The sequence below is a fragment of the Microtus ochrogaster genome, unplaced genomic scaffold, assembly GCF_000317375.1.
Source record: "Microtus ochrogaster isolate Prairie Vole_2 unplaced genomic scaffold, MicOch1.0 UNK146, whole genome shotgun sequence".
In the NCBI taxonomy this organism is placed as follows: domain Eukaryota; kingdom Metazoa; phylum Chordata; class Mammalia; order Rodentia; family Cricetidae; genus Microtus; species Microtus ochrogaster.
Window position 1 is genome coordinate 6,512 of NW_004949244.1, and position 27,709 is coordinate 34,220.

Here is a 27,709-nt window from a genome sequence, read left to right on the forward strand (position 1 = left end):
TCTCTCTCTCTCTCTCTCTCTCTCTCTCTCTGTCTCTCTCTCTGTCTCTCCCACACACACACACACCTGCTGTGAACATAATTGGGCACATGTACTTAAGTATGGTTGAATATCTTTTGTGTCTGAGTTTTAAGGTAGATTGTTGCCTAATTTTCTAAGAAATCACCATACTAGGATCCAAAGCAGCTGTGCCAGTTTGCACTTCCACCAGTGGTGCGGGGCAATTCTGTATTCTGTCAGTTATGTTTTAAATAAATGCTGATTGGCCAGTAGCCAGGCAGGAAGTATAGGTGGGACAACCAGACAGGAAGTAGAGGTGGGGCAATGAGAACAGGAGTATTCTGGGAAGAAGGAAGCTTTTTCCCCAGTCCTCCCCAGATTCAGAAGAAGAAAGATGTGACCTGCCCTGCCAAAAAAAATACCGAGCCATGTGGCTAACATAGATAAGAATAATGGGTTAATATAAGTTACAAGAGTTAATAAAAAGCCTGAATTAATGGGCCAATCAGCTTATAACTAATGTAACCTCTGTGTGATTCTTTGGGACCTAACGGCTGTGGGAACTGGGCAGGACAGAAACCCCAACAAGCAGGCCCTCATGTTGCATACCAGCAGTGGCAGAGATTTTTCTTTACCCCCATTCTCTTCAGCATAAATTGTCATAAGTATTTTTAATCTTGGTCATTTTTACAGCAATAAGATGGAATCTCAGAGTTTTAAACTTGCATTTCTCTAATGGTTAAGGATGCTATGTTTGAGCGTTTTTTGAGTATCTTTCAGTCATTTTAAGTTCATCTACTGAGAGTTTTAAGTTTAGGTCTGTATCATATATTTTTGTTGGATTATTTGTTCTTTTTTAAAAATATTTTTAAAATATTTATTTATTTATTTATTTATTTATTATGTATACAATATTCTGTCTGTGTGTGTATGCCTGCAGGCCAAAAGAGGGCACCAGACCCCATTACAGATGGTTGTGAGCCACCATGTGGTTTCTGGGAATTGAACTCAGGACCTTTGGAAGAGCAGGCAATGTTCTTAACCTCTGAGCCATCTCTCCAGCCCTAGGATTATTTGTTCTTTTGATGACTAATTTCCTGAGTTCTTCGTATGTTTTTGGAGTGGATTAGTGATAAGATTTTTCCCATTCTATAGGCTGATATTATGTCTTGTTGACTATGTCCTTTGTTATACAGAAGCTTCTCAGTTCAGGAGATCTCATTTATTGTTTCTCTCAATATTGGTGCGTCTGGGGCTGTAATTGATAGATGTGCCAAAGTGTTTTTCTAATTTTTCTTCTGTGAGGTTCAATGTGGTTGGTTTTATGTTGAGGTCTCTGATTCATTTAAACTTGAGTTTTGTGCATAGAGGTGAATATGGATCTATTTTCATTCTACATGTTGATGTCTAATTAGGCCAGCATCATTAGTTGAATATGCTTTCTTTTTCCATTTTCCTATCAGCTAGACAGACTTGTAACTTATGAGGATAGTTTACAAACTTTTTTAATTAGATACACAATGGTTAAAGCCTTAGTTATAATATTCTTATGGGAGATCTTGAGATACAAAGTAAAATTCTTAAAGGGAGCAATGAGCCAGTTTCCAATAGAGAGCTTATAGAAGCATCCAGGTAGGTACTCAAGCAGGCAGAGTATATTAATTATGATTCAGCTATGGCAAGTGTGTGTATATTAAGTACAAAACTTATTCTACAGGGGTGGGGTGGGATGGGGTAAGGGGAGATGGGGAGAGAAAAGTGAGAAGGGGAAGATGGGGGGAACTTGGGAAACAGATGATTGGGATAAAGGAAGATTGGATAGGGGAGCACGTAAGCACAATTCTTAGTTAAGGGAGCCACCTTAGGGTTTTCAAGAGACTTGAATCTAGAGTGGCTCCCAGGAGCCCAAGGCGATGTCCCCAGTTAGTTCCTTGGGCAGCTGAGGATAGGAAACCTGAAATGACCCTATCCTATAGCAATACTGACGAATATCTTGCATATCACTATAGAACCTTCATCTGATGATGGATGGAGATAGAGACAGAGACCCACAATGGAGCACTGGACTGAGCTCCCAAGATCCCAATGAGGAGCGGAAGGAGGGAGAAGATGAGCAAGGAAGTCAGGACCACGAGGGGTGCACCCACCCACTGAGACAGTGGGGCTGATCTATTGGGAGCTCACCAAGGCCAGCTGGACTGTGACTGAAAAAGCATGGGATAAAACCGGACTCTCTGAACATGGCGAACAATGAGGTCTGATGAGAAGCCAAGGACAATGGCACGGGGTTTTGATCCTACTTCATGTTCTGGCTTTGTGGGAGCCTAGTCAGTTTGGATGTTCACCTTCCTAGACCAGGATGGAGGGGGGAGGACCTTGGACTTTCCACAGGGCAGGAAACCCTGACTGCTCTTTGGACTGGAGAGGGAAGGGGAGAGGAGTGGGGGGAGGGGGAGAAGGGTGGGAGGAGGGGGAGGGAAATGGGAGGCTGGGAGGAGGCGGAAACTTTTTTTTTCCTTTTCTCAAAAAAAAAAAAACCTTATTCTACAGCAGTTTTATGAAAAAACAATGCTTTTTATGGCTGCACCTTTCCATTTTGCCAGTTAAGATATTGAATTCTTAATTTAAAGCAGTAGCTTGTCTAATACAAAAGAACAGAATGAAATCTAGAAGATATTTTAGCAGGGAATTGACTATGATCAATGTTATACTAAGCAATTAATTGGTAATTTTAAGATAGTGATTCTTGGACAATTGTGTTTGCTCAATTAAAAAACTAGAGTAATCTAGAGTAATAATCTTTTTTTCCAGATGATTGTTGCTGTAATTCGCAGACCTATATTTTGCTAATGTTATAGCTAAAAATCCCTTAAAGAATGTTATGTTGAATTTTACAAATGGCTCTTCCAATGGAAGGACTGCATATATGGTTAATAATGAAAACAAATTGTGGAGCGCACCATGGCTCCTTGAAAACAACTTAAAAGGATATAAGTTGCAGACAGATCTGCAATGATGGCACCAAGGCAACCTTTGCTAAAGCAAGTAGAAAAAAGCCCTTGCAATGAATTATAAAAAAGACCCAACCTATATTAATTTGGGGTGGAGGATGTGTTTTGTGTTTTTTTCCACAGAAAGAAAATAAAGCTGGATGAGATGACTGTATATACAGTAAAGGAGTGGCAGACCTAATGATATCGTAGTTGCAAACGCCCCCATAGAGGAGTTGGAGAGGAACCTTTGGTCCAGTCTTCCCCACCCCCTTGAGTGCTGTTGGTTCAGGCCTTGTGTAAGGATTTGGAAGATGACCAGACTCTGGAGGACATCATTTGTGTGAACAGAGATGGAGTGCCTGATCTGTGGACCACCACTCTACACTGCAGGGTGCCATGCTGCTCTGAGGAAGAGATGCTGAGCTGCTTCCAGACACTTGGGACACACACAGACCCAGAGGCCCTGCTGATGACCTGACCACGATGACGACAATTTTCTGCAGTCTGAATTCTGTTTGCTTTGGACCTGAGATGCAGACTGAACATCTGACTGTTTTTGTCTCTGGGACACAGAACTCATTTTCATTAAAATATTGGACTGGAACTGGTATTTGATAACAATGTCATTGTACTCTTATCCAGCAGAAAAGCTTTTCTTTTGTTTAATGTGGATTTAAGAAAATTGTGATATGTTAAACTGTGGACTTATTGTTAAATATGGTATTGACCTGATAATGTTTAATTGTGGTAATGACCTGATAGTGTTTGTAAATGCATATAAGATGTTGAGAAATGTTGGTATTGACCAACAATGTTGAAAAATTATGGTATTGACCTGATATTTGTAAATGCTTATAAGATGCTGAGAAAAATTGGTATTGATCAATAATACTGAGCATTATGGTAATGACCTGATGATGTTTGTAACTGCTCATGTTGGGAAAAGTTTGACACACCCTGTAAATGTTTATATTTAATGCATATGTTAAGAATTTTAGATTTTGATACAATGTGCAAAGTTTGAGGTGCTCTCTTCTCCTTTAAATAGATTATAGCCTTTAGAGCATGATTATTCATAAAGCATTATAATTTATCCTGACAAGAAAGTATGGCTCCAAGACACAGAGCCCAAAATATATCTCTCTCCCAAATCTCTTTTCTTCACAGAGATCAGCCGTCAATGATGGGTTTGAAGCTTTTTCCCAGATGAATGCCTGTTCCAAAGATGAGAAAATCTGGGTAAATGGTCTTTGCCCAAGGCAGGCGTGATCTTCTGTCCTGTTGCAGAAGCACAGGTTTTATTAAAATTAATAAGAGAGTGGATTGTAGGCCCATATTTCTGCATGGTATGGCAGCCAGACTCAGGCCATAGTTTGTACCTGAGGTGGTCATGTAGCCTTCCAGACAGGCTATCGTTACCCTAACAAAGGGTCAGGATGTTGCTCTGCTCCTTCTTTTGTGATCTGGAGGATGCCTGGGATAGAGTGGTTAATTCCTACCTAGGTGATAGAGCTGGCATAAAGAGCAGGAAGATAGGGAGAGGTGACAAAATGGGCATAAAAAGGTGTGATCAAAGGTGTGGACTTGAATAAAGCCATTCACCTGGTTACCTAGAAAACAGAATGCCAATGAATTCCCCCCTTGGTTTACGTTTTGGTATAAAGGCTCTTTGGAGAATAAACGCAGAGGAATTTTCAAGATGTGAACTCAGGATTTATGAGGGATCACTGAGAATCTCCCTCCTGATAAAGGAGTTGTTAATTCCTGCGCCGCCCACTGGTCCAGAGAGATAGTTTATGTTGGGGTTTGGACCCAGACACTGTAAACATGACAAATGATGTCCTCCAGAGTCTGGTTATCTTCCAAATCCTTACACAAGGCCTGAACCAACAGCACTCAAGTAGAGTACTTCAACTCTTTCAAGAAGTGCTGTGACTAAGAGCCAAGCAACCCTGCCCTGCTCACCTCAAGCTTTTACAACACCCCCAGATGATTCTAATAGTTCTCTTATCTGCAGACATATCCTAAGACCCCTCTATCTCAAGATGGGCATAGTATCAAACCCTACATATACTGTTTTTACATGACTTTATCTTTTTTTTTTTTTTTGGGTTTTCGAGACAGGGTTTCTCTGTGGCTTTTTTTTTTATTATTCTTAATTTTTTTTTTTATTAAGAAAAAAAAAAAATTTTCCGCCTCCTCCCAGCCTCCCACTCCTCCCACTCTCCCCCCCCTAACTTCCCCTCTCTGTGGCTTTGGAGCCTGTCCTGGAACTAGCTTTGTAGACCAGGCTAGTCTCGAACTCACAGAGATCCGCCTGCCTCTGCCTCCTGAGTGCTGGGATTAAAGGCGTGCGCCACCATCGCCCAGCTTTTACATGACTTTATTACATACACCTTTATTATAAAAGCTTATTTCATAAATTAGAAACCAGATCAGTAATTGTTAAGTTACCTTAATGCCATAGAGAACTTCTGTGGGATTCCCCTCTATATGCTGTGAATACCATTGGCTAATAAATAAACTGCCTTGGATGGTTGATATGGGGGAACTTAGGTAGGCGGGGGTGGGGGAGGGAGAACCTATGCTAGGAGAAAGGAAGCAGAGTCAAGGAGAAGCCATGGAGCCACCACTGGAGACAAACATACTGAAACTTTAGCCAGTAATGTGGCGATACTCAGATTACTGGAAATGGGTTAATTGTTAAAAAAAGAGGACTGCAGAAAGGGATATGTGTGTGTGTGCATCAAACAGATTTAAGAAATCATTCACAAGTGCCTAAGCTGGGCCAGCAAAAGCCCAACTGAAAGCTCAGCCAGAGCATTCCCACCACAAAAGAAAAAACCCAAATCAGATACTGATTATATACAATTTATTTAATAAATTAATGTCATTCAAAATACAGTGCCAGAGCATTATGCAGTTGAACATGCCAGCAATGTTTGTCATGAGGCACCCGCGCTCACGTTGCATTGGTGGCACCCCACAGCTGCTAGTGGTTCCTGGGATTAATGCCTGAGCAGTGCTAGTATCTGCTCTCCTGCATACTCAGTGCAGACAATTCCTGCACAGCTCACCTTCCTACCCCACCCCCCAAACATACACACATCAGGTTAAAAAACATACCTAAGAGATACCTACACACAATCACTCTACAGTAATGCTCGTTATTAAATTAAGATGTAATGACCTGGTTAATCCATTCTAAATCTTTTTAAGATGGAGAACTACATCAGCAGCAGGTGGTTATATGCATGAGCCAACGTTAATGTAATACGGAAAGTGGAGACATTTACTGACTAAAGCTCCACAATGACCCGCACAATGAGGGACCAGCAATTCATTTGCAAGCCCAGCAACTTAAGTCCGCACCTGGTAAGTGGCCCGCTGACTGGACAGCCTGTACTCTAGATGGACAAGTACAGTCAGTGGGAAGGGAATGCATGCACCTAGTGGAAGGGTGAGACTGGTCCTGCAGTCACAGCTTCCCTGTGTGATGCCACAGACACAGAGGAGATCTTCCTCAGCAACAGTATAGCATTTGAAAGACGTCTCTAGACTGACACGAACATTAGTGTTAAGTGCAGCTGAATTATGCTAGAGAAACTATATTCCAGGACTTTAGAAGTACAGGAATTCAATACATATACTAAAATAATCTCAGCACAATTTTGGTATACCACACTAGGAACAGGAAATTCCTTTTAAAAGTGAAGTTCTGGACTGTACATACACAGGGCTAACAATGTTAGATAATCCAGACTCTTATGCTCACATGATACACATCAAAGTCTCTCAATTATCAAATAACCTATTTCATATTACAGAAGCATTACCTTTCTGTATGACACACTGATATATATATATTATACTGATGCAAATATTAAGTAGGTCATAAAAATAAAATGTATCAAAGATAGATTTTTATGTACTCATACTTAGTCCTTTTATACCCTCTGGTTTAACAAAGGTTAGCACTAGTCCAGCATGTGCACCCCTTCAATTCCCCTATACAGGGGGAAGCGCAACCATTTCTCCATCCAGTTCAAACTCCTCAGTCCCATCTGGTGAAAAAAGGTAAGTTGGTGGCTTCCATGGAGATTCTTCAAGACAGGATGGATAAAGCTTCCCCACAGTGCATCGAAAATCTCTCCCTAGATCCCACAGTACACGTTCAGATATGTGCTGCCGCAGAGACCACCGATCAAGTTCCAAATCATACTGGTAGGTGACGTATTTAGCTCGTTCATTTAAGTGAGTTTCTCGCATAAACACACAAAGAGAATTTGAGATCACAACAGCTCTAACACAGGGATCAGAGTACCTTTTAGCAGGGATGTTGGCTGCCATTTTCCATTCGTTTTTATTCACATCATAAATTTCCACAGTTACTGAAGACCCATCCACAGTGCCAGAGGGGAGTCTTATGCCAGAATTGGTAGCAATATGCAACCCTCCAATATAGAAAATTTTATCGCCAAAAGCTGCAGCTGAAGCGAAAGATCTGCTAGTCTGCCTCATGGCCATCTCTACCCATGAGTCAGACCTCGGAAAGTAACAGTACATGAGGTTCAATGTCATCACATAAATGCAGTCATGAACCACAACGGCTGCACTCCACTGCCAAGCACAGGGTAAGGGGCTCACCATTGTCCACTCATCCTTCTCAGTGTCGTATCTTTCTACAGTCCTCCGATTAAGTTCTCCACCAACACTGTCTCCTCCAATTGCATAGATATAGCCTTCACAGCAAACCAAGGATGGCTTCACGCGGACAAAGAGCATCGGCGTCTTTGGAAACCAGGTATTTTGTTGTGCATCAAACCAGTAAAAGCAATTCACAGTTCTGAAGGCGGTCTGCAGTTTGCTTGTCTTACTGTGATTTGTTTTTGTGTTTTTCAGGGGCACCTGGCCCCCTGCTATGTAAATATCATTATCAGGGGTTACAACTGTCCCAACCTTATGCAAATCAGCTGGCGGGTTGCATAACTTGTAAACTTTCTCTGCCTGGGGGCTATAACAGACAGAAGAGTAAAGACTACAAGGGTTTTCTGATGATGCTTCAATGAAAATCATCATCTCCTCCTTAGTCATCCCAAGTCTTGGTTTGAAAAATTTGGGCATAGACTTATAAAGGCCTTGAACCACAACAGACTTATCGTTGGGCGGGAGCCCCTGGAACCAAGCTCTCTGTGTGACTTCTGAAAGTGCATCAATTCTGATTTGGCTAAGAACCGAAGACAAATACTGGGATCGTGATTCTGTGTTGTACTCCAGCCAGAGCATTGCAGCTTCTCGGACTGTCTCTTCCTTCTCGACGTTTAGGTTGTCACTGCTGAGGATGTCTATCAGCAGGTCGTGGGACAGCTGCATGAAGGCTTCCTGGTGGTACACAGCAGTGAACTTGTGCTCCACCATTCTTTTAGCACTCTGCTTCAACTCTTCACAACTGAAGAGATCAGCAAAACTCAACAACCGAACACAGTTCTCTGCATTAATTTTTTTAATTAAATATTCTCGACAACGCTGTAATACATCTTCTACCTAAAATAAGGGGGATAAAGGATGATAAATAAAAAATAATTTAAAAAACGCTGAGAATCTAAATCTAATATCCTACATTGAGAGCTACTCCCATCCCTCCAGTTTTTTTTAATTAATTAATTCATTATTTTTGGTTTATTGAGACAGGATTGCTCTGTGGCTTTGGAGCCTGTCCTAGAACCAGCTCTTGTAGACCAGGCTAGCCCTGAACTCAAAGATCTACCTGCCTCTGCCTCCCAAGTGCTGGGATTAAAGGCGTGCGCCACCACTGTCTAGCTCCCTCCAGTTTATTTTCATGTAAGATATAGGTTTCCTATAGCAGACTCCCCTATACTGTCAATTTTTACTACCATATGTATGTATGCATTCATACACACACACACACACACACACACACACACACACACACACAGAGACAGTTTCCTGCAATAATAAAATTAAGACTTCAAGACTACAAGACTAGGCAATTTCCATTTCTTCCTCTTGCTCGACGACCTATTTACCGCTCCTATTCAGGCTGCTGTGAGTGACCCATACAGCAATCTCAGATTTAAGGAGCTATTTAAATGATCTAAATGCCTATTTAAGGCTGGTTCCTGAGATCTAAAACTTCTCCCTTGGTAGAAACTTTGTTTCTTTTGTTTTTGCAGACAGGGGTTTGCTCCATGTAGCTGGTGTCACCTCAACCAGCCCTTCTCTTCAACCTCCCAGCTGCTGGGAGTACAGCATGGTGCCATGCCATCATGCCTGGCTGCAAACAGCAGTTTTCAAAGTACAACGTGTTATTCCAAAGCAGAGAAAGAGATGATGGGAATAGCCATACTCCTATAAAATCTGGAGGGAGTCTAAGCAATACAGAACAGTTAACCATACTAAAATACATCAATCATCATACTAAAATACATCAATCACCTATTTTAGCTAACTACTTAATAGCTCAATATAGTTCACAACCATTACTAGCATCAAATCTTCCATAGCAATCCAAATGTGTTTGTGAGAGTTCTATCAAACATAATGAATTTAGGCTTTAAACACTGTAAAAGCTCTTAACTTCAACAATACTTAACTTGAAATCTAATTCTGAAGAGCATCAGGCAAAATATGAAACCAGAGCCAGCTGGTTGTGGCGCATGGTCTTTAATTCCAGCACTTGGGAGGCAGAGGCAGGAGGATCTCAGTGAGTTTGAAGCCAGACTGGTCTACAAAGTGAGTTTCAGGACAGGCAGGACTGTTACACAGAGAAACCCTGTCTCAAAAATAAAAAGAAAATACAAAACCAGTACGAAAATGACTCTGTTATCTCTTTCAAGACAGGCCTCACTGTATGCAAAGCTCTGAATGCCCTGGAATCTGTGATTTCCCGGCACTCTGATATCAGGTGTGCACCACCAGACTCAGCTCACTGATTTTCAATTTACAGGCTCTGTATTCAGATCCACACAGATAAGACCTTGTGTTTAATAGTGTTACCCCTGAACAAATGGGAAAATAAACCTAGTATTTATTTCTAAACCAATGTGGCTGCTATTTTGTCACTCGCCTATTTGTTTTATGACATTCCTGCCATAAAATCATTTACCAAATGAGAAAAGTCCTGTTTTTTTTCTTCATTTCACATTTTATAACCAGAAAGTGACTCATATAAAATTAACATTAAAACTGTACAGATAAAGATATATCTATCATGAATGCGGGCCTGGTAAGATGACTCTGGTTATGAGCACTGGTTGCTCTTCTAGAGGACCCAGGTTGAATTCCCAGCACCCATATGGCAGCTCACAGCTGTCTGTAACTCCAGGGGATCAGGCCCTCACAAAGACATACACGCACACACATACAGGCAAACACCAATGCACATAAAGTCAATAAAATAAGCTCCACCTCACTAGCAGGTTAGAAGCCCGCTTTACCTGCAGGAAGCAAGCTGTTTCGTAGAGCTGCTCTACGGTGCTGTCATTCACCGCCAAGTTCCCAGTGTATGCATAGGTTATTATCATCTGCAGGGCCGCAGCATCCACATTCCTCAGGTGCACATGCGTCTGCTTGCTTTCACTTAGTCCACTCATGAACATGGCCCTAGGGGGACACAGAAAGCAAGCTTAATAAAACAAGCTGGGTAACACAGGATGTTTATTCAGGTATCTATTTTAGAAAGACCTTCAGAGACAACGAGAAAATCATATATAATCCAGGGCTGAAGACAAGACCACTATGCCATTTTGAGGGCGGACATCAAAATTAATTTACTCTTCATAGTCACACAATGGGATACTATTCAGCAATAAATCAGAAGTGTTGCTAAATAAATGAACCTCAAAAACACCCTGCTCAGTGAAGAAGCCAGATACAAAAGACACAAGTTTATTTACATGAAATGTCCAAGAATTGCCAAATATACAGAGACAGAACGTTACCTAGATGTAGGAGGACTGAACTGAATATATAAGATAAGCACAAGGTGACAGAAACGCTGTAAATTAGACGGTGGAGATGGCAGCACAGTTCTGTCACCCACATAATCCAAGTAAAATGGCTCCTGGATATACTCAGCACACAAAATCAAAGATACTAAGTCCCCTTTTAAAATAAGGCATATTAGTCCAAAACATACACACATCTTTTTAGCTTTATTTATATATTTAGTACCTACCAATCTGCCTGTCTAGGCTGGTCTTGCTTCTGATTCTCCCACCTCTCTCTTCAGTGCTGAGAATACTGACATGCCCTATCACACCTGGTTCATGTGGTCTGGAGGTCAAATACAGGGCACTTCATGCATGGAAGGCACGTACTATACTCACTGAACTACAGCCTCATCCAGCCTTCCACAGGCTACTTGTAATTCCTCAAACAACGTAAATACACAAATAGCTGCTCGACTGTAAGGTCTTCTTTCTCAGAGTATTTTCTATTTGCAGTTGAAGATGTGGTAAAAACTGCAGAGAGCTGACTGCAGACTTAAAAGGACTTACGCTATGTAAATTCTACCTTTAAAAAGCTTACAAACCACTAAAGAATTTTCTAAACATACAGCTCTGTTACAAAAAATATGCAGGAAACTATGCTGGAAAGACTATTGGCACTGTGGGAAAACAGACCAACTCTTTTGAGACGGGGTATCACTGTTTTATCACTGTTCCTCCGGCTGTCCTGGAACTCACTATGTAGACTAGATTGCTGAACTCAGAAAGATCTGCCTGCCTCTGCTTCTTGAGTGCTGGGATTAAAGGCTGTGGACCACCATACCAGGTTCATACTGAAACTTTTAAAAGCCCACTTAAAAAGAATTGTTACATTTATTTATTGTGAAGTTCTACTGTGTGTTGTAGGATAGGGCTTAGACCACAGTGCATTGTGGAGTCAGAGAACAGCTTCCGAGAGTCGGTCCTGTCCCTCCACCTATGGAACCATAAGTTGTCAGGCTTAATGGTAAGCGCTGAGCCACCTTGCCGGCCTGCCTGCGAGTATACTTAACTGGAAGAATATTGCTGCATACACAAGAGAAAAAACCTCTGTATGCAGTGGTTTAAACGAATGAGTCCCAAAATAGTCACTAGCTTGGATAATACAGTATGGGACACATGTGCTCAGGGCTACAGCTCCATAAGGTTCATGCAGTAGAACAGAGCATGAACTCTAAAGATGAGTGGCAGGTCACAGGCCTTTAAATGGGCAGGGCTGGGAGGGAGCTCAGTAGTAGAGCACTACGTGTAACATACATGAGGCCTCAGGCTCAATTTTAGTCCCAGGCTACCTCCGAGTCATCTGAGAAAGGAGACTGCTGTGAGCTTAGATTAACTATGATGGATTCTTCCCTAAAATGAATACTCTACACAAGGACAGAGCTCAAGAGCTAAAGGTTGAAAACTGGAGGATTGGCTATGAAACTAGAGCAAGCATCTAGTTAGAGATAGAGCATGCCAGGAATACATACAAAAACCATTACAAAAGGCTGATAAAGCCTAGCTATTTTCTGCAGAACAGGATATGGCAGAAAGCAGATATGAGTCAAAGCTACCTGTTTACTTTCAACAAAATACCTGGAAAAAATGTTAATAAGTAACAAATTTTAAGGCCAAGAAAGAAAGTTCATCATTGCAAAAAGGTGAGTTAAACTACATACGTGAAGACCAGCTGAGTCAAAAGGAAATGATATAATCGCCAGAGGACTACTGAGAACTCAAGAACAATGGCAATGGGTTTTTGATCCTACTGCACGTACTGGCTTTGGGGGAGCCTAGGCAGTTTGGATGCTCACCTTACTAAACCTGGATGGAGGTGGGCGGTCCTTGGACTTCCCACAGGGCAGGGAACCCTGATTGCTCTTCGAGCTGATGAGGGAGGGGGACTTGATCGGGGGAGGGGGAGGGAAATGGGAGGCGGTGACAGGGAGGAGGCAGAAATCCTTAATAAATAAATAAATTTAAAAATAAAAATAAAAACAAAGAAAGAAAAGAATGTAATAGCAGAGGAAAATTGAAGGTTAGGCACTAATACGGGAGCCATGACTCAGCTACAAACTGACCAGTTACAAAAGGAAGACCACTCCTGCCCCCAAATCAAGAAAACCATACTTAAGAACTCCAGTTTAGAAAACACACACACACGCTGGGTGGTGGTGGCACATGCCTTTAATCCCAGCACTCGGGAGGCAGAGGAGGCAGATCTCTGTGAGTTTGAGGCCAGCTACAGAGAAACCCCGTCTCGAAAAACAAATAAAAGATCACATACACAACAATGGAGTAGAACTCAGTTTGCGGGTCAGCCCAAGAGGCGTGTGCCTCTCAAACTCTGGAGGGAGCTACCTGGGAGAACTGAGAATAAAGTCAGAGAACTACAAGTTCAAAGCCAGCCATAACACAAAGTTTTTAAAAGGGCCAGTGTATCTCAGTGGGGAAATTCCTGTCTTGTCTATGTTATACCCTGGGCTTAATCTTCAGTAACTATAAAATACAAAATAATAGTAACAACAATAATAAATCCACCTGTGGCCAGGCACAATAGCTTACACCTGTACTCCCAGCACTTGGAGACTAAGGCAAGAGGATCACGGTGGGCTCAAAGCTGGGCTACCTAAGTTCTAAGAAACAAGTGACAGCTACGAGGTCAAGAGAAAGCCTGCATTTGGCCTCTGCTTCAGTTTCTTTCTCCAGGTCCCTTGTCTTGGCCTCCCTTCGTGATGGACTGTGGCCTATAAGCTGAAATCGTATTTCCCTGCCCCGTCCTCAAAAAAAGAGATACACTGCAAAATAAACTGAGGTTCCTAGTGATCCCTAACACCACACAAAATGAGCAATGCAGACAGATACGAAAATCCAGGCAAACAGGGAGGGAACACAGGTCCCAGAAATCCTATAGAAGCTAAAGGACAAACAAACACGACTGATTCGGGACAGTGTTCTTAGAAAAGACACCCAGCACGTCTATTGCTACCAGCTTCACTTGTCTGAGAGAGAACTCAAACCTGAGAAAGACTTGCAAGAACTCTTGAGCAGCAGCGCAAGATGAGTGCTCTTTACATTCACACCAGCAGGGGCCTAAGGCCAGGAACAACTGATGTATACAGACAACAGTGAGAACCGTTCTGTAACGTGACTGCTTCCTAAACACCAAAAATAGCAAAAGTCTGGCCAATGTGACCATGGACACTTAAAAAATGTAAAATTACTAACTGACTGTGTGGGTATGTGCCAGGGTGAGCATGTGTAGGTCAAGACAACTTGTGGGCCAGTCTTCTTCCACTATGTGGGTTCTAGAGAATCTAACTCAGGTGTTAGGCTTGGTTGTAAATACCCTACTCACTAAGCCCTATTAGCTGGCTTAAAAAAAAAAAAGAAAAAACAAATGACGAATTACATAATTATGTAATGAGCTTAAGAGCCATAGAATGCTGAGTAATTCTCAAGTAGTAACTCAATCATTGAGTATAAAATAATCAATAAGTCAATGTTACCAAGATACAATTACTATTTGAGTAACAAACTACAAAGAAAAAACACAAGGTACCTTAAAGGCAGAATTTTGAGAATGGGGAAACAGCTAGTGGATAAAATGCTTGCTGCCCAAATACTGAGGATCTCAGTTCAAATTCCCAGAATCCATTAAAGGCAGGCCCAATCACATCTGTAATCTCAGTTTTCTACAAGGAGATGGACAATCCCCAACAAGACTGGCTTATTAGTGCCAAACAAAAAGACACTGTCTCAAGCAAAATGGGAGGCTAAGTCTGACACCGAGGCCTGTGCCCTGACCTATACACATACATTGGCATGCATACTCCTGTACATACAATAAACACATACTACATACAGAAACATAAAAAGAATAAAAAGCAGAATTAGCGGTGTATGTAACAATCCTGAATTCTGAAGGCCGAATTCCGCTAAAAATACTTGAGAAAGATGTATTAAGGCATATACTATAATCTATTCAGTACAATGAAAAGACACATAAGGAAAAAAAATTCTTGTGGCTAAAAAAACTAGTACAAAAATAAGATCTTAATGATACACACGTACCCGACTATTCTATGCACTCAATAAATATAAGTGGTTGTTTTAGGAAAATCATGTTCCCATAAAATCATGGAAGCTAAAGAAGGGAACTACAGGCCGGGCGGTGGTGGCGCACGCCTTTAATCCCAGCACTAGGGAGGCAGAGGCAGGCGGATCTCTGTGAGTTCGAGACCAGCCTGGTCTACAAGAGCTAGTTCCAGGACAGGCTCCAAAACCACAGAGAAACCCTGTCTCGAAAAAACAAAACAAAACAACAACAACAAAAAAAAACTAAACTTGTAAAAGGTGGCTTGAGGGCTGGAGAGATGACCCGATGGTTGAGAGCACTGACTGTTCTTCCGGAGGCCCCACGTTCAATTCCCAGCACCTATATTGTAGCTCACAGCTGTCTGTAATTCATGCATGTAGTGTAGACATGTGCAGGTAGAACAGCAACACACATTAAGCAAAGAGGTGGCTCGAGTGACAGCTATATATGACTGGTTGGTCTTCCAGGACCTGAGTTCAATCACCAGTGCTGACATGGTGGCTCACAATCATCTACAACTCCAGTTCCAGGGGATCTAAAACCCTTCTCTAGCCTTTATGAGAAGCAAACATACATGTTTTGAACTTACATGCAGGCAAAACACCTGTACACACAAAATAAATAATGAAAGGAATTAGCTACTGTAAGTATGGAAGCCTTGAAAGTACTGTTTGTTGCCTGTACTGGGCGGTGGTGGTGCATGCTTTTAATCCCAGCAGCAGGTGGATCTCAGTGAGTTCAAGGACAGTCTACACAGAGAAGCCCTGTCTCAAAAAAAAACCAAAAAAAAAACCAAAAAAAAAAACAAAAAAAAAAAAAAAAACCTGCCACCTTTAAAATTGTAATATTACAGTATTAATGAAAGATTAATGCTGCTTTGTTTTCAAAAATCTTAATTCAGATAAATAACTTGATAAATAGTATTGAAAATACTAGCAAGATGACTTGGCAGATAAAGAACCTTGCTCTCCAAGCCTAATAACCTGAGTTCAATACCTGGGAACCCCAAAATGAAGAGAGAACCAAACCCTCCAGGCTGTACTCTGTACTCTGAACTTCTGCACACAATAAACAAATGTGATTAAAATTTACATAACAAAACAACATGCTATTGCTACAACCACAAACTTAATGAAAAAAAAATAAAGCCATAACACAAAAAATATTAATTGAATTTCTCTTGCATAGTTTTGTGTATGTGTGGGGAAGGAGCGCACATGCATGTTTCTCTATGTAACCCATAGATCCGTTTGCCTCTGCCTTCCAAGTGCTGGGATTAAAGGCATTGCATAGTTTTGGTACCATATCAGACGACTTCAAAGTTAACTTAACACTAAATAACCTGCTCACTTATTAATAATGCTGAAGCAGGAGACTCATACAAGTTCACACAATGGAGACCAGCTTGGACAACAAAACAGCAGCTCTGTGACTATACAGATGTCGATCTATAACAAAAGCATAGAGCTCTTCCCAACATGGCTAACCAGTTTGCGATTAAGTCATTGAGAGCTTGTAAACTCAGACATCCATTTGCTGAACCTAAAACCCTGAATTTTTACCCCAGCCAAGACAGTGGGTCTGAAACACAAAAATGAGCACTGTTCAGTTTACAAGCACTCTTCAGTTTATAAACAACCATGTTTCTAAATGCACTATTAAAAAAAATAAGAGCAAATGAAAACTATGCAAGACAAATGCTATTAACATTTTCTGTATTATGGTTTCATTTTTTTCTTCATTAACTTTGTGGCTGCCAAAACAACATGCTGTGTGCGTGTACAATAGTTGATGTGTGGAAGCCAGCATACAACTGGAGGGGCTGGTTCTGTCCTTACACTTTGTGGGTTCCAGGGATTGAACTCGGGTCCTTAGGCTTGGCCAGCAAGGGTCTTTACCTGCCGAGTTATTTTGCTAGTCCACATAGTGAGTTCAAGAACCGTCAAAGCTACACAATCTTAAGAAACGAAAATGAAAACTTTAGCGTTTAAAAGAATTCCTACTGGTAGAAGACCATCATTCCAGCAATGGCTCCATGGGTCAGGTGCTGGTGGGTGAATCTGAAGATTTGCGTTCCAGTCTCAGAATGCATATTCACAGTCATGTGCAAAGCTATTTAATGTATAGCTTCTAAGTCTGCACTTGAGACCCACCAAAAATTCAGTAACCTCCATTTATAAAGCTGCACCTGATTATTGTAAACAGGCTTTGTAACAGAGAGGAAAAGCAGTGTCTGAAACTGCATGAAAACCCACACCGTAAACTGAAACCAAAGTGGCTGGCACTGCACAGGCAACTGGCATCCAGGCCCTGGCTTGGTGACGCCACGCTGAGGAATGTGCCATCTCTTCACTTTTAGGTAAATCAATCTTCCAAGTCCATTTAGTCTGCCTTGCTACAGCTGCCACAAATAGGCAGCAGTGATGGAGGAAGGTCATTGGTTGATTTAATAAAGAAGCTGCTTGACCTGATAGGTTAGAACGTAAGTGGGAGGAGCAGAATGCTGGGCGGAAGAGGAAGTGAGGTCAGAGACTCGACAGCTCTCCTCTCGGGGGCAGACGCCTCAGAGAGACTCGATGCTCCTTGCAGGCAGAGGTGAGAGCTCTGCTCTCTGAGGCACACGCTATGAAGCTCCGACCCAGGATGGACGTAGGCTAGAATCTCCCGGTAAGCGCACCTTGGGGTGCGACACATATGATTGGAAATGGGTTAGTCCAGGTGCGAGAGTTAGCCGAGAAAAGGGCTAGAGCTAAAGAGTCAAGCAGTGATTAAAAGAATACAGTGTCCGTGTAATTATTTCGGGCATAAGCTAGCCAGGCAGGTGGCCGGGGTGCTGGGGACTCAGCCCCGCCACTCATATTACTACACAGCAGAGGCAATTTTCCTGTAGCAGAAATACTTAGCCCACATTTAATTTATCTTACTCATCCTGCCTCTTTTCAAACACTGAGCAAAACTCACCTTAAAAGTCAGAGAGCAAAAAGCAATTTCTTTACCTTAGTCGCTATTCTCAAGAACCTTAAACCTGAGAGTTCTAATTTTTATTATTTGTCTACAATGGACTGTAACCCGGAATTGTGAGCTAAAATAAACCCTTCTCCTAGAAAAAAAGGAAAAAACTGTTTATTATTTCTAAAGAGCACAACTCTATAAACTTCCAGGTTCTAAGACACAGAGAGCACCAACACTGTCATCGGCACTGCATGGAGTCTGGTAAGGCTGGGGGGTACCAAAAAAATAATTATCCAAGTTATTTCCCTTAAGGTGGTGTTTCTGTTGTGATTAATGTTTATGATAGCATCTAAACAGCATCAACTAGCCCCTAAAAATTATGAGTCTGTTACATAACTCTTCAGTTTATAAACAACCATGATTTTCTTTATTTTTTAATATTTATTTATTTATTATGTATACAATATTCTGTCTGTGTGTATGTATGTCTGCACATTATTACACAGGGCACCTTATTACAGATGGTTGTGAGCCACCATGTGGTTGCCAGGAATTGAACTCAGGACCTTTGGAAGAGCAGGCAATGCTCTTAACCACTGAGCCATCTCTCCACTCCCCAACAACCATGATTTTCTAAATGCACTATTTAAAAAAAATAAGAGTAAATCTCATTTTTCTTTTCAAGAAAAAAAAAAACAACAACAGTATACTGAATATAGCACCCCAAAGTAAAACTATAGTCAATTTCAACAATTTTCACGTATTTAATACTTTTGTAAAAACTTCATCTGTTCCTTAAAGGAAATGCTTTGACAAGTACCGAGTAAAAACACTGGGGAGGCAGAGGCAGGCAGATCTCTGTGAGGCCAATTTGGTTCACATAGTGAGCTTAACGATAGCCAACGCTACACAGTATGACTTTGTCTTAAAAAACAAAACAAAACAAAACCAAAAACTTTGAAAAGAATTCCTATTGACAGAGGGTTAGGTGGTTGTTGGGCAGGCCTGGTGATCTGAGTTGCTGTCTCAGAATCCACATAAAGGAGGAAGGAGAGAACCAAATCCGGCAAGGGCGTTATCCTCTGATCTCCACCGTGTGCGCTGGTGTACCTGCCCACATCCACGCCCACACAGTGCAATAAACTGAAATAAGGACTGTTACTACAAACTAAGAAAGATCAGCTACTCACCTGAAATAGGAGCTGCATGTTGCAAGAACCATCTTATGGCAAGGGAACTCAGTGCCTTCAACAATTAACACTATGTCAGTAAACAACTGCTGTTGGTAAAACAGGTTCAACTGCCCCAACAAGGACACAGCATACTCGGTATTGACCTGCTTTTCCTCCTGAGTGGACATGACTGCATTCCATCAATATCTCCCAGAACACATTAGAAAAGTCCGTCTTGATGGAAGGTCAAAGGAATACTTCTGAAATAAAGGAGGGCGTCCACTTGCTCTTATCTGTAGCACTCAACCAGAACTGACGCAATCGGGAGTATCCTGAGGCTTACAGTCTTTGCTAGGTCATCATCCTGCGCTAGAGCTTTTCAACAGAGTCTCCAGACATACTGCTCAGATCTGCAACTGTGCCGCTCATGAATAAAAGGGAAAAATACAGGAGGTATATTTTGTTGCAACATCTTATGTTCAGTAGGCTTTCTGCAGAACTAAAAAGAAAAAAGTTCAGTTAGAATACATAGATCAAGCTCTTAGAATACAATGTTTAAAACGATAGCCTTTGATATACTTTACATTTACGTGAAGTTTCAATCAATTTTAGATACTAGCAGAAAAATGAAACAGAAGAAAAACGAATTGTTCAAGTCTGTAACATTTAAAATAACTAGGCTGCAGAAAATCAACAGCTGTACTTTAAACTTTTTGCCTTCCGCACAAGAAGTAAACATTGGAGAAAATAAGCACATGAATAAACAGCTGACTTTAAGGTTCTTTAGAGAATTTAAATTGCAGAAGCCAGCAACACATGACTGCAATTTAATGGAGAAACAATACTCAAACTGCTCTCTTCTGCGGTGGTTGTCACTCTCCAGACATATTTATACAAAGACTACATAGCAATGAGACTCAAAATTATTAATTTCTAAAACTTTAAGAAATTCTAATGTGTACATGTGTCTGTTTATTTATGTGTCAAGCATGCAGTTCGTTTTGAGGAGCTGGGGCTAGAACCCAGAGCCTTACAACACGTCATCAAGCACTCCCCCACTCAGTCATACCTCCTTCTCTCAACTATACACTGCAAGTATGTGTAATTTAGCTCTTTGTCATGTGTTTTCTTTTAGAAATGCATATGAGTGAGAATAACATTGCTACACAGAAAAACACCAATACTATACAAATTACAATGTTTTCCAATTTAATGTGTGAACTTAAGTTGTCAGAATATTTGAATGAAGAAAGAACAAGTTTCTCCTGGAGACTCTATCACATTAAGATGCATTACAGACCACCAATAAACCCAAGTACACATAAAAATTAGACATGATCAACATGGGATTTGAAATAAGACTGACTGGCTAGCCAAGTGGTGGTGGTCCATGCCTTTAATCTCAGCACTTGGGAGGCAGAGGCACGCAGTTCTTGAGTTCGAGGTCTACCTGGTCTACAAAGTGCTACACAGACGAAACCCTGTCTTGAAAAACAAAATCAAACAAACAAACAAACAAGAGGGACTCCACTAATATTGGAATTGCTAGGCAATCACTAATGATGCCTAATCTTGATTGTCATCTTACAAGTTTTAGGACCACAGTGAAAACAAAGCTCTGGGTATGTTTGTGAAGGAATTTCAGGTTAGTTAACGTGACCTATTATAAAAGTTGATAGCACAAGCAACACTCTGAGGTTCCCATACTGAATAGAAAGGAGAAAGGTCACAGGACAGCGGTGTTCAGTACTTGATGCTCCCTGACTGTGGGGTGCAGTGACAACCGGTGGGAGGCCCTGCTGGTCAGAGGTGGCAGTCTACCATGGCTTGGGAACTTTCACCAATCTCAGCAACATGGAGGACTCCCTCCTCAGCCAAATTTCCTGCTCTCTATTTGTCCTTCACAGGCGGATGTCTCTAGGCCAGGATGCCTGACTTATCTCATGGATGACCCTTGACATAGTTCCCTGAAAATGCTCTTCCCCTGATGCCCACACGGTAATTAGGTTAATGCGCTAGTCATTTTGATAGGGTCATGCTCCCACTAATCCAGCTAGGATAGGAGTGTGCCACTTACTGCAAATTAGGGTTTGTCCCCAGAAATAAAGTTGTCCCATTGAAGTCGCCTCCCAGAGGGGATGGAGGGCTATCCCTGTCATATCGACAGCCTTCTGAGACCTGTTCCCCTTTGTGGACCTATGAACCATCCCTGAGGAAGAAGGACAACAGTTATCTCAGCTCTTGCCCCATGGACTGTACTCTAAAACCGTAAGCCAAAACAAACCCTTCCCTATGCTGCTTTTATCCATCATTTTGTTCTATCAAGAAATAGTAGCACCACTCAATGGGGGGAACCCACATCTATATTCTACTACATAACATTCACTTAATAAAAGCAAAAAACTGGAGCTAGAGGGAGGATGGCTTAGTGGTTAAGAGCACTGAGGTCCCGAGTTTAATTCCCAGCAACCACATGGTGGCTCACAAACATTTGTAATGAGATCTGGTGCTCTCTTCTGGTGTGAAGGCATATATATATATAGGCTGAACACTAATAAATAAATAAATCTAAAGAAAAAAAGAAAAAAACACTGGCTGCTCTTCCAGGACCAGGGGTCAGCTCTTAGGGCCTACAGGGCAGCTACCAACCTTCTTTAACTCTATTTCCAGGGGACTGGAGCACTCTTCCAGCCTCCTTCAGCACTGCATATACATGACACAAAGCACACGCGGGCAAAACACCCATACATGCGAAACAAGCAATAATACAATTTATAAACAAGCAAAAATTCAAATGAATTAAAAGTTTAATTTAAAAAAATGTTTGGAGTTAGAAACTTGGTATTTCTAACATGTGATGTCAAAGGAATTACAAACCAGAAAATGAAGAGGGAAATCCAAATAGGTGGTTACCCATAAATTAATCCCCAAACTACCTCAATTTAAAATTTCATAACCTTGAACTGCAAAATCAGAAAGGAAAATAATTTTAACATAAAACATCTATGTATGATGATCATTGGAACCACTGCTTTTTCTCAAAGTATCAATTATTTAGAGTGACAAAGAGCTCACAATGTATCTTCTGGCCAAACTACACAATTGCTGAAACTACTAATAATACAGTCAGGTGTCTAGTAAGTTAATTGTGGAAGTAACAAAAACAGGTGTAAAGGTCGTGGAGGCCCAAAAATGCAAGTCTATTTCAACCTTGTCGACAACAAATTGGCTACACATTGTGACCGAGGGTGTGGTTACTTGGTGTTTTTTGACATTAAGATGGCTCAAACAGGTAGATCCACTCCACCCTGAAAAATGGTCAGGATATATTTTTTGTTTTAGTTATAAACTGATTGGCCCAGTAGCTTAGGCTTCATAACTCTTACAACTTATATTAGCCCATTATTCTTATCTGTGTTAGCTACGTGGCTTGGTACCTTATTCAGCAGGGCAGTTACATCTTGTTTCTTCTATGACTGTGACAGGACTGCAGACCAGGACTTCCTTCTTCCCAGAATTCTCCTGTTCTCATTGACCCGCCTCTACTTCCTGTCTGGTCAGGATATTCAAGTGTATTTCTGCTCCTTCTTTTGAAATAATAGGAGGTTTGACCTTGGGAATGGCTACCTTCAGAATACTTGGTCTAGGATGGGTTTACTGCCTAAACAAGAGAATGCTAATGACTTCATGCCTCAAAGTATTGAAGCAGGTAACTGTTCTAATTGTCCTTTGTATCTGTTAAAGCAGTCTGTTGTCTTCTCCCCCTCTGGTATTGGGGTATAAAAGTATATGGAAAATTAAACACAGGAGGATTTCAGTATTCACTGAAACTTCCTCCTGGTAACAATATGATATATATTATTACTGTATTAAAACCCTCAAGCCAGGCGGTGGTGGTGCACGCCTTTAGTCCCAGCACTAGGGCAGCAGAGGCAGCCAGATCTCTGTGAGTTTGAGACCAGCCTGGTCTACAAGAGCTAGTTCCAGGACAGGCTCCAAAGTTACAGAGAAACCTTGTCTCAAAAAAACCACCCCCCCCCCAAAAAAAACAAAACAAAAAAAAAACAAAAAAACCCCCAAGAAATCTATGGCAGCATTCCATAAATGAATACATTATCTTTTGATCTATGGCAGCATTCCATAAATGAATACATTATCTTTTGACGGTGTTCTTGTGCCGTGACTCCCACACCTGAGCTGTGTATATGCTAAGCTAAGGATGATTAACAAATTGTGATGCCCACCAACACCAATATTTTCTGTAACAAAATTCCTTGCTCTAAAAAGGAAAACCTGAAAGACTCTAAATACTCTTGAGTATTGGAGTGAGAACCACTTATATTAAGTAACTAAAGGGAAATGTTTGTCAGAGACAAGATCATCTCTGAACTAGAGAAAGACTATTGGGAGTCAGTTGAACTGTGGAAGTGAGACCTGATTGAAGAACAGGTCATAGAGAAGGGGTATTACTGGGGGGCTTTACCTTGTCCTAGCCTCTTCCTGTTATTGCTCTGCTTCCCAGAGATGTGAGCTGTTTTGCTACCATATCCTCCAGTCACAATGAACCAAACCTCTTCTTCAAGCTGTTCTCAAGCATTTGATCATAGCAGCAAGTTTCACACACTACCCTATATTATGTACCATGTGACAATACACCTTTTCTCTTTTCAGCAGCTGTTTTGCATATTATTTTATCTTATATCTAAAATTAAAGGACTGGTGATATAGCATAATCACAGAGTGCATACCTGGCATATTCAAGTCCATGGTCTCAATTCTCAGCACAGCAATAACAAGAAATCATATATGCCTTATCAATAGAAGTTGGCATCCTTTACTGAACAATATTGAAGAAACTGTTTCGTTGAAGATAAATTAACACTACACAAAATGAATCCGACTATTGTTTTATTGAGTACTTACCATGTGCCAATAATTAATTACGCTTGAGGCACTGAGAAGAGTTGCCAACCACTAAAGCTCCCAAATACCAAGTACATTTACTGTCAGCTACAAATCACAGCCAAAACTACAGCTGACTTTTAAAGTCTCTTAGAAAGCAGGGAAAACGTGAGGGCAGAAGAAGGGTGGACAGGTAACTAACTGTAGGACAAGCTGGTATAGAAAACATTTCTCCAGCACAGCTTTCCTTTACCTGTCAGCTTGTCTAAGGGAGATGGGGACAAACCTAAGGCCTTGCATCTCCTACTAAAATAAGCTGCTGACACTCCAGCCCAGGCTGTTTTATAGTGAGATAGGGTCAGCTTGAGCTCCAAATGTGGGCATTGGTTTGCTAGGGTTTTTTTTTTTTTTTTTTTTTTTGAGAGAGACCTTTATCTATTGCCAAGGCTGGCCACTAAGTTGAAATTCTCTTGCCTCAACTCCCTAGTAGTAGTGGGACTACAGGCCCCTGCCACTATGCCCTGCTCAAACTACAAATTATTGGCAGGCACAGAGAGCATTTTACTCTTTGCCTTAAGAAATTCTGCAGAGAAAGTAAAATGTGCAGACCCAGCAAGTACTTGTCCACCACTAAGAACAAACAGTTCACACTGAGAAGGGAAAATTTATTATCTACTTAAATATTCTGGGTTTTGTTGAGAAATGAAAATTATCTAGCTTTAAAAAAAAAAACCAGACTCTCAAAACATGTATTATTTTTCCTTCACACCTCCATCCCAAAGGCTGCATACAACCGAATGGGCTTGGTTTAATAGAATCCTATTCACAAAACTGACCATACCACTGTTTTAATCTAGTTTTGTTTTTAGTAGTGGTATTTATGTTCTTGTTGTTGCGCTGGGATTAAAGGGGTGTGCTACATCTGGTTCATGGAAATACAGGGCTTCCTGTATACTAGGCAGGCACTTTAACACATGAGCTGGGGGGTGGTGTGGGGAGCTGGATCTTACTATGTGGCTCAGGCTGGCCCAAGGGTACCCTTGCCTCTGATTCCTGAGTGCTGCGAATACAGGAGCTACAGTGTCTTTACAGTATTTCAGGATGAACAGCTACTGACTAAAATATGTTTTATTAGAATATTTTCTCTTTACAATAATTTTAAATTATTGAAAATTGAACTAAATATGATTTTAGTTAACCTTATCTGTATATATTGTACATATTACACTTCTTTTCAAAATTGAAATATTTTGGTATTGGTGGTTTTTGTTGGACAAAGTTTCTGTAGTTCAAGTTGTCTGGAACTGAGTTCTGAATGGCTTCAAACTCATAGCAAACCTCCAGCCTCAGTGAGTGCTGGGATATCAGACATGAGCCACCACACATGGATTCATCGAACACCTCTTACCTATTCAAACAGTGCTATTCCTGGTTCAGTGAGCTTTGAAAATAATTTTTCCCCAAAAGTGCAAGGAAGACATCCCTCCTCTAGATATACACACATGTTGAGAATGGCAGTTAGAGATTCAAAAATACTTTAGGCACACATAAGCGCTTGTTATCCCAGCCAACAGCCAAGGCAGGAAGAATGCCTGAGCCTAAGGGTTCAAGACATCATGTCCAAAAACACAACAACAACAACAACCCAACCAACTGAACACCCTACTATCTGAGTGTGGTGGTGCTCACCTGATTTCAGCTCTTGGGAGGCCAACCTGAGCTACACAGGAAGAGATTTGTCTTAAAACCAGAAATACAAAGGCAAATTGTGGCAGGGGGTTCTGACTGGACACAAGAGAGGAGGGAAGCTGAGCACTAGCAATGTCTCTCTTGAACGTGGATGCACTTAACACCTGCTGCTGTGGCCTCTCAGCCATGATGGACCATAACCGGGAAGCCTCCTGCGGCTTTGGTTGGGCCATTTGATCACTGCCAGAGGAAGAGAAAGAGGAATAGAAACCAATACAGCTGGGCTATAGTGATACGGTCTCAAACAGCAAAATACATACATACATACATACATACATACATACATACATAAAAACTGCTAAGCATAGACTTGAAATGTTTCTATCTCCCTAGGTAGTTGAGACGATGAACATATTAAAATAATTTGATTTAATCATTCAAACATTAAGCTGGGGCTGGAGAGATGGCTCAGAGGTTAAGGGTTTATGTTGCTTTTCTGAGGATCTAAGTAGAGTTCCCAGCACCAGCACCAATGTCAACAGCCTCTGGTGTCTGACAACTCTCACCTCCTGGAGCACCCACATACATGTGCACATACCCACATTTAGACTTACATACCTAACTAAAAAACAAATCTCTAAATTTTACATTGTACCTCACAAATATATGTTATTATTTGCCTGTCAAAAGTAAAACATAGGTCGCAAGTGCAGTCGAGTAAAGTTCTGGCTGCAATCCCAACACTGGAAACACACACACACACACACACACACACACACACACACACACACACGGAGGGGAGGGGGCAGTGAGTAAGCTGGGTATGAAGCACATGCTCATCTCAGCTACTCAGGATAATAAAACAGGAGGACAGCAAGTTCTTAGCCTGAGCACATACTAAGACACCAGCTAAAATGTTCTCAAAGAAATGATACAGTGACAAAAGAAAGTCTTTCTCTAGGGAGTGGGCTTCCATCTTCTAATAATGCAAATGTCTGTCACATAGAAAGTTGAAAATTTGTTAGAAAGAATCCAAGACATTCTGGACAACAAGTATTAAATGGTGTGTGTGCGTGCACACATGAGCATGCAAAAACACAAACTCAAACTACTTTGGGAGGAAGCCCACTTCTGCAGCTCACTAGCTCTGCACCTCAGTTTGCTCATACATAGAAATGGGAATAAAAAGAACTCTTCCACGGCTTTTTCTGGGATTAGAGTATCATACTTGAACAATGCTGAAAGCAGAGCACTGGACACATTGTGAACAACTTTTAGTGGCCCAATCACTGGTGAGACTTTGCAGCCCCTTCTCAAAGGCCAAATCTCCACATGGTATCAGCCCCAGAGATTCCAGTTACAAGGTCACAGTACCAAGTACAGCTCCCTCTTTTTATCTTTGATAAAATGTGTGTGTTTCTAAAACAGTATCTCAGGCTGGGTCGGGCTGTCCTGGAGTACTCCATATAATCCAGGTTCTTCTTGATCTCATCTTCCTGCCTCAGCTTCTCCAATGCCAAGAGCACACACATGAACCACCACGCTCAGTTCTAAATCATATTTTAGCTAAGAGAAATTGGTTTTTAAGTTGTACAGACTTGTCTGAATTTTCATAATTGTCTGAATTATGAAATTTATCAGCCTAACAAGATTAATCTTGATATGGCTGATGTCAGTGCAGACAAATTAAAGCCAGAGGCACTATGGCACAGCTACTGAACAAGCCTCTCTTTGAAAGAGGTCCTTCCTTTGGGAGGACTAAGTGGGGTAGTCCTTTAAAGTTACTTTTATTTTATTTTTTATTTATTTTATTTTTTTATTTTTTATTTTTTTTTTTTGGTTTTTCGAGACAGGGTTTCTCTGTGGCTTTGGAGCCTGTCCTGGTACTAGCTCTGTAGACCAGGCTGGTCT

The 27,709-nt window shown here is 41.2% G+C and overlaps 1 protein-coding gene across 4 annotated transcripts in view; it reads right to left on the reverse strand.

Annotated features, from left to right (window-relative positions):
* Positions 1-5,851: 5,851 nt before the first annotated feature.
* Positions 5,852-27,709, reverse strand: part of Kbtbd2 (kelch repeat and BTB domain containing 2) — a 25,449-nt gene continuing 3,591 nt past the window's right edge. Inside the window, exons 2-6 of one of the 4 annotated variants that reach the window (XM_026778430.1) lie at positions 25,799-26,038; positions 21,285-21,416; positions 19,226-19,706; positions 10,451-10,616; positions 5,852-8,537 (exon numbers count right to left, since the gene is read on the reverse strand). In XM_026778430.1, the coding sequence (XP_026634231.1) occupies positions 7,002-8,537; positions 10,451-10,616; positions 19,226-19,395 (1,872 nt within the window). In that variant the 5' untranslated portion in view covers positions 19,396-19,706; positions 21,285-21,416; positions 25,799-26,038 and the 3' untranslated portion in view covers positions 5,852-7,001. The remainder of the gene's footprint in view (positions 8,538-10,450; positions 10,617-19,225; positions 19,707-21,284; positions 21,417-25,798; positions 26,039-27,709) is intronic. The other 3 variants (XM_026778429.1, XM_026778431.1, XM_005371965.2) reach the window with 3 other exon arrangements.